Source organism: Cyprinodon variegatus, unplaced genomic scaffold, assembly GCF_000732505.1.
Source record: "Cyprinodon variegatus isolate N-32 unplaced genomic scaffold, C_variegatus-1.0 Scaffold387, whole genome shotgun sequence".
NCBI classification, from domain to species: Eukaryota; Metazoa; Chordata; class Actinopteri; order Cyprinodontiformes; family Cyprinodontidae; genus Cyprinodon; species Cyprinodon variegatus.
The window spans coordinates 290,139-297,619 of NW_015150840.1; the positions used below are offsets into that span (position 1 = coordinate 290,139).

The 7,481-nt window shown below is 38.6% G+C and overlaps 1 protein-coding gene across 3 annotated transcripts in view; it reads right to left on the bottom strand.

The window, feature by feature from the left end:
- Positions 1–1,678, bottom strand: part of kiaa1522 (KIAA1522 ortholog) — a 57,144-nt gene extending 55,466 nt beyond the window's left edge. For 2 of the 3 annotated variants that reach the window (XM_015387176.1, XM_015387178.1), the window contains exons 1-2: positions 1,554–1,678; positions 689–1,089 (exon numbers count right to left, since the gene is read on the bottom strand). In XM_015387176.1, coding sequence (XP_015242662.1) covers positions 689–920 — 232 coding nt within the window. In that variant the 5' untranslated portion in view covers positions 921–1,089; positions 1,554–1,678. Of the gene's footprint in view, positions 1–688; positions 1,090–1,217; positions 1,310–1,553 lie in introns of those variants that run through there. The other variant, XM_015387177.1, reaches the window with a different exon arrangement.
- Between the last annotated feature and the right edge of the window lie 5,803 nt (positions 1,679–7,481).

Sequence of the window (7,481 nt, forward strand, 5' to 3'; positions counted from 1 at the left end):
GGCTTTAAAGGGTTAATTGGGTGCAAATTGGCACTAGACAAAGTGAAACTGAGGCACAAATAACAAATGTACAGGTACTTAATTAGAGTATGCATTCAAATGACGCTTGTTTGTCTGATATCGGTATATTTTGAAAAAACAGCCTTTAGGAAAATATAAAATACTTTTTTCGAAACCCAAATTTCTTTGCTGAAAATATTGCATACTTTAATGAAATGTTTATGCTAGCTGTAAGCAGAAAGTCATCATTTCAAAAATACGAGACATACTGTAAAACATCATTATGTACGCAACTGAATTTTATTTTATGTAATTTCTAATATTTAAATTAATCAGGAAGCATCAGTAGAAATGTGCCTTGATACAACCAAAGGTACTGAGGTAACAGACCTTAAAGAACGCATTAAATACTGAATCAAGGATTTTTAGATTTTTTAGTTGAATATTTTTATAGTCTAAGGGGGATATTAAACTTTAACTCCATGAGAAAAGGGTTTGGATTTGTTCTTTACCTTCATATTGAAAATGGCGTTTATATGACTGAGTTTGTTAGGTAACAGCGAGCTTTCATCACTGAAATGCTTCAAAAATTCCATGTTCAGATTGTTTACTGAAAAGACACTGGAGCAAAAGTGAAGTGAAGCAGTTAGATCTGTAGAGCGAAACTAAAACATATGAGAACACTGACCCTTAGCAGCCTCCTGGTTGTGAAGTGCCAGATTATTATCCGTCCCGCCAGTGGGAACGCGGTTCAGCCCATTGCCGAGGTTCTTCTTTCTGCGACTTTTCCTCAACCAGCTGAAGGCCTGACCCAGGGAGCTTCCAGACTTTCTCTGTCCACGCTGAGCCCTGGCTTCCCTGGCTAAGATCTCAGTGATGTCCCTGGGTACCAGATCACCTGTAGACCTCCTCCGGGACATTGTGAGGTGGGTCCCGGTAGCCCTGGGTAGCAATCTCCCCCTCAGACTGAAGTCTTCTCACAAGGAATGATTCACCGGATTTGAAACCTCCTTATTTTCCAAGATTTGATGACAGAGTCGATCCCCCTTTGGCCTTTCTTAGTATCTTTTTTTTCCTGACCGCCACCACCTGGGATAACAGTGAGATCAGCAGGATGAGAGATAGAAGAAAGCTGGAGAACAAAGCCACTGGGAGGACTGAGTGAGACATTGAGAAAATAGAGCTTTATGGATAAAACCAGAAACAAGCTGGCTAACCTGGAGCATTCACTCAATGTCCAGCTGAAGTTCTAACATCATCACTGTTTTTAATCCTTACAGGGAAGCCAGGTCTTTGCAGATACAGTATCCTACATGGGTGTGCACACATGTGGTTTAGATCAGCAGAAACTCAAAGATGGGTTCAAGAATAGAGAGAATCCTGTACAATCTAACTAGGAATGAAAAAAAGATCCACACATTTTTACTAAACAGACAAACCAAAAGGGAGTGGGATAAACTGCAGACTTAAGTTTCCTCTACCTGCTGTATCAAAGCAAATAGTATTTTTCTACAGTGTGAAAAATTGCAAAGATCCAATCTTAAACAACTTACTCAGTGAGTGTACAGTCCTCCCTGCTGCTCCTCTTTTTTTTCTCCAAGCCTGAGAACAGCTTTCCAGGGGATATATGAGTGTGTTTAGCAGAGTGAATGAAGCTCCATGCTCTCTGAACAGCCCGTCCCTCCCTCTGCATGAGAGCCAGCCTCTCCTCCACCCTCTTACGTTGCTGTTTGCAGTCAGCCACAAAGCCCAAGCTCTGCCTGCTTCTCTCTACATACCAAACAAGCTGGATTTTTTTAGCTTTTCGTCTGCACTGTTGAGTCCTCTGCTCTGGCTGCAGGGATTGTCATTGTTTTTTTGTTTTGAACTTTGTACACTTTTTTTGCATCCCCTTGTTACCTTTTTTTTTACAGCGACCAGGTTCAGAGTTACTCCTGAGTCACAGTCACAGTGGTTCAAATGCATAGTTTTGGTACAAATGCATATTTAGAGATTGGCTTGTGGATTATTTTATAAGAAAATCAATCGTCAATAAATGCATGTAAAAAATTAATAAATATCTCTGATAGCTGAGGTTGTCCCCTGACCCTGTGCAGCCAGGTAGAAACCTGACACCCTTAGTTTAATGTGACACACACACACCTACACTCATACTCAATATGGCAGACAGGTAGAGTGAGTCGCAAGAGGCCAGATACCCTTGAGTCTTGTTTATTTTCCCCAAACTTTTAGCTCATTTTGACATCTCCGGTGTTATTAAATTATTATTTTGCTTTGCCATTTTATTTTGTTTCATTAGCTGGTTGTTAATCTATTGAGTTTATTGTATTTTATTGTATTTTATTAGTTTGTATCAGAGCAGAGTGCTTTAAATTTTGCTTTAAAAGCAGTAATCTGATATTGATAGATAGACTTAAGGGCAGGTAGGTAGGTAGGTGACTGAATCTGATTTTCAGACACTGACCTGATCATATAATGGAGAGAAATTCTTTAATCCAAACATTGCATGTATTTTTGTAGCTCTTGCTGAATGTTTAGCTGGAGAATGGATTAATTAATTATTTGTATTGGGTTCTGTTCCACATAATTTTATTGTGCATTTGCTATGTAAGCAAAAAAGTTCCGTTTTGGTTGCCTTTCATCAAATCACCTCCGTCCACATGCTTGCAATGTCACCCAGATGACTTGTTGAGTCAGATTTGTGGAGTGTGTGATTAAATTCTTTGAACAGATTCTCTCTGGAGCTCATCCAGAGTTACCATGGACATTTGATCAGATATCTCATTTATGCTGTTCTTGTCCAGCCTGTCAGTTCAGGTGCAGGGTTTGTTGTTGCAAATTTTAGAGTTGTGCCTTTACTCTTTGGTTTTACTGCTATTCAACAGGGATAATGACTCTTGGATTTGGGTCTCCATAAACAGAGTTTGCATGTTCTCAGTGTGCAAATAGGGGTTTTTCTTCAGATGCTGCAGCTTTCGCCTACTGTCCAAAAAACACGGCTGTTTCGTTAGTCGGCATCTCTAAGTTATCATCAGGTGTTTGTTGGTTTGCTTATTATTTATCCTGTCTGTATCTGTGTTATACGGTGACTTGCAACCTATTTGAGGTGTTTTTCACCTCTAGTCCAATGTAAATTTAGAATACAGAGCAGTTGCCTGAAACTCTGCAAGGACTTAACAATTAAGGGAAGATTGCCTGTTGTCGTATCACACAAATGGATACGTTTTATTTAGTCAGGCATGGCCTGTACAGGCTCACTTGCTCTGTGTTCCATCTTTAACCAGTTGGTTGTGGGTCAATGTCTTCATTTAGCTTCAGTGATGAGGCTGCATATTACCTGTCCGTCGGGATTCCTGAGCTATTTCTTACTCAACTTCTGAACTAATCACTGTCAGTCCACCTCTGAGGAAAAGTCCTAAAACACATGGCTCTCATATGCTTCAGGTCATCTTTTCTCAATTTGATCTTTTTTAGTCAGTAGCAGCCTTTATGATATCCCATTGGAAAACAATGGGAAACTATGAGGAAGTTCTGCAGCTAAGACAGAATGAATACACACTGTGTCCATTATGCCTCCATTAGTTTGGGTGACAGATACCCATTCTGATTCCATTTAAAATGATTCAAACTTAATTAACTTTCCCCGTGTATCAGATCTGTGGGCAGGTTATGAATGTGACATGATTAATGATACGTGAGGTCTGACGTTAGTTTGGGTTTCTAGAATGTGTGGAAGAGTGCAGAAGGTGGAGGGCTCTGTACCGTAAACTACTGTGCAGGGAGGGGTTAAAATGAGTCATAGCTCAGTTGAATCTGACTTAACAGCCTGAAATGTTTAACATTTCCATGGCAATGGAGAAGAAAACAGCCATCCTTACTGTGTCTGCTTCAGGGTTGAGTCCCTCTGGGAACCTAGAGTGTTTATGCACGAGTGCATGCTGAGGGAGGCACAAAATCATTAACCCACATGAGCCGTACTAGGGAATGTATAGCAAATCCAGCCTTAGATAATCTGTTTCTCTTTGCTACAATCACAGGCAAGGCATCTTTAAAAACCTCCTTCCTGCTGATGACGGATTACTGATTTCTGCATCATTTGATGCAGTAAAACAATAGAGATCACAGTGCCTCGACGAATATTCACACCTCTTGAACTTTTTCCAACTTCTGTCATGACTTAAGGAGTTTTATTGCTTTCATCTCAAGAGTCGGACATGCTGCAAGTCTCTTAAAGAATATCTCTATCAGCTTTGTACATCAAGACAAACACCTTTGGCCAACTTTCTTTTTTAAGGTCAGTTTCAGTCAGAATGGATGGAGCCTGTTTAGGTACAACAGATTCTCATTTGGTTTTAGGTCTTGACTTTGACTAGGCCATAAGACAAATGAATATTCTTTCATGTCATTTCTCTCACTGCAGCTCTTGCTTTATGTTTAGCATTGTCATCCTGCTTGAAGATGAACAGTTCTCATTCTTAAAGTTGTTCTTCCAGGACCGTCTGATACTTTGCTCCAACCATAGTCTCATCATGATATAGCTGATTAAAAAAAATTTAAAATTACACAACATTTTGCTGCTGCTGCCATGTTTCCATGTTAAGTGGGTTTTTATTTTGTTTCAACCACTAATACTGATGTCTATCAAGACTGATTTTCTTGTTAAATGTTTCCCATTGTTTCCATGCATAACATGCCTTAAACTTTAAGTATAGTTTCTTGTGACTGTCTTTGTAACCATCCTTCTTTTCATTCATTAATCAAGGCCAGATTTGACATGTTTACATTAACATGTCAAATGACATGCAAAAAAAATGTGTTTACAGTGCTTGAGATAGTTTAAGACTTTTCTAACTAAATGAAAAACCAGCTGAGCTAAAGAGGAGATGGAAAGATATTGGTCAAATTACTTATGACCTAAGAAACATTCACCTGATGTGACTGATGGCCAGCATTAGAATCACAAGGCAAAGTCCCTGGATGGTATATACCTCTGCTGGCATAGCTGACATAATAAAGTAAGTACAACTTACCTGATTGCAAAACAGTCATTTAAATCTCTGTACATTGTTGATCTGTGGTCCGCACTAGTTTGCTCTCCTTACTTCCTCTTTATTACATTATTGTTTGCATTGCCTCATTAATTTTAACCAATGAAAGATGAAATGTCTTATTCACTTTTTTTCTTCAACATTTTAAAATGTTTTCATAGAAACACAGCTACTGTTGAGCAAACAGTTGGTCTGTCAGTGAATTCCTCCATCTGAGATGTGGAGTTCTGCAGCTCATCAAAAGTTACTTCTCTAATTAACTTTTTCCATTTCAGTTTATTTGGGTGGTGGTTCTTTGGTAAGTTTGCCAAAGTTGCCGTACTTTTTTCATTTTTCAATTCATATATATGAGGTTCTTAATGAGCTTCGGGTCATGTAGTAAAGAGACCTATGCTTGCATTTTTAGGAATTAAGGATAGGTCTATAAAAATATATGCAATACTTTTTTTTTCGCAAAACTTTCATTAGAAATTGGCAATTGCAAGTAAGGTGAATAAAGTAAAACAAACAACCTTGTTCAGCACGAGTGTGACCTATGAGAATAAGCAGAAAATTGCCTAATTTCTGTATTTTGACCACAGGTGGCAGTATCGTCAGAAAACTCCCCTCATTTTAAACAAATAAGATGTAGCTGGATGACCCAAACCTGGCTGCAAACAGGTGTGCAACAGTGCAACAGCACATCTTTGATCCTGAGTCAGAGGCTGAAGAAGTGGAGCCTGTTGCTACAGGGCTACTGTAGAGACAGTTCCGGGGCAGTGTTGAAAGCAATGTTCCTGCAGTGAAAAACTTCCTGGAATCTGTCCATGATAGCTGTGTTTCTTGTAAAGTGATGGTTTGTGATAGATAGATCTAGGAGACACTTAATTTAGGTCATGAGAATCTGACAAAATTCAGACACAAACAGCACAAGCATGCCTAAGAGATAGTTTTGGTGCAAATTGGCACATGAATAGTGTACAGGAATTATATGCACATTTTTCAGAATTTATTTATTCTAGTGTTAGGTTCTGTGTCTGATATATTAAATATAACTTCCACGTCGGATGTGCTTTAGAATTAATGTTAGATTTTTTATTGTTTTTGTTTTTACTCTGCTTGGGTTGCTGGGTGAGGGGCAGAGCCAGCCAATTTTGACGTACTAATCCGAAGGTATTCGAACCGCTCAGGTTTTCACCAATAAAATATTTCCTCATTGTCACGATTAGTGCTGGTTGATTTTCTTTAGCCCTTGGATGTACAAAAAGCTTATGAGAAGTGAATTTTGCATAAAAGGTCACCTTTCTAACCTCTTAGGCCTTTGCAGAACTGTTTTAAATTTGATATTTTTACATTTTATCACCTTATAACCACAACCTTTAGCGTATTTAATGGGATTTTGTTCAAAAATTGCCAGAAAACAGAGAATAATTGTCAGCAAAAGAAAAAAAAAAAATTGGCTTACAAGGCCAAAGGGAGATGGAGCACAGCAACACCTATACGCTTAAAGTGTATTTTGGATTCTTGGGCTATTTGATGTCATAAAGGAAGCTGATCTGGTTGGCCTGACACAGTTAAAATAAAGAGATGAAACTTTCAGTAAGAGACCTGTGTGAAACTGTGTGTGTGTTTGATGGGACTGAAAGTAGACTGCAGGCAGGAAATCCATACTGCCGGCTGGGATAAGCCAGCTCTCTCAGAGCAGCATTATCATTCCCGACCTGCTTTTGTCCTGTGACCATCCATTCTTTCTGCCCCAAATACTTCACTCTGTGCTTTCCTTGAAAAACACACACCACTGCATCCAAACCAAAACACTAGCACATGTTTCAGCTGCATTAATTAATATATTACCTTTTTACCTGCACAAAAAAAACAAAACATAAAAACAATGTAATTTATACCATGGAGCAGCTAAAAGGATGGGAGGGGTGGAAAGGAAGGTAGGAGAGGAAAAAGAAATAAGGGCAGCGGGAGAAATATGGAGTGTAATAACAGTTTAAAAATAGAGAGAGGTCAATGTGCAGCTAGAAAAAATAGAGGGGATTCCTGTCCGTGCAAAAGAAACAGCTTTAATTTACCAATCGCTGTAGATGAAAGAGGTAGCAGCTGGCACTGAGAGGTAACTGGAAAGGTAGATGGAAAGACAAAAATGAAGCAAAAGTTAAAGTGGATTTTCTAAATTTCAGCAGAAACTATACAAAATCACATGATCTTATCAGTAGATACATCTTCAGAATAAAACACCAAAGACAGAAATCTGTTATTTCTGTGTTTCGGGACATAATCATGTACTGCATTGTTAGGAAGAATAAGTTCAATGAAATATTTCAAACAATTCCATTAAAAATAAACATAACCTTTTATTCCTGCTGTTCTTATAGAGAAGCAATTTAATTACTTTAAATCTGTGAAACACATGATTGACCGTATGTCATAGAATGGGAGCAGACA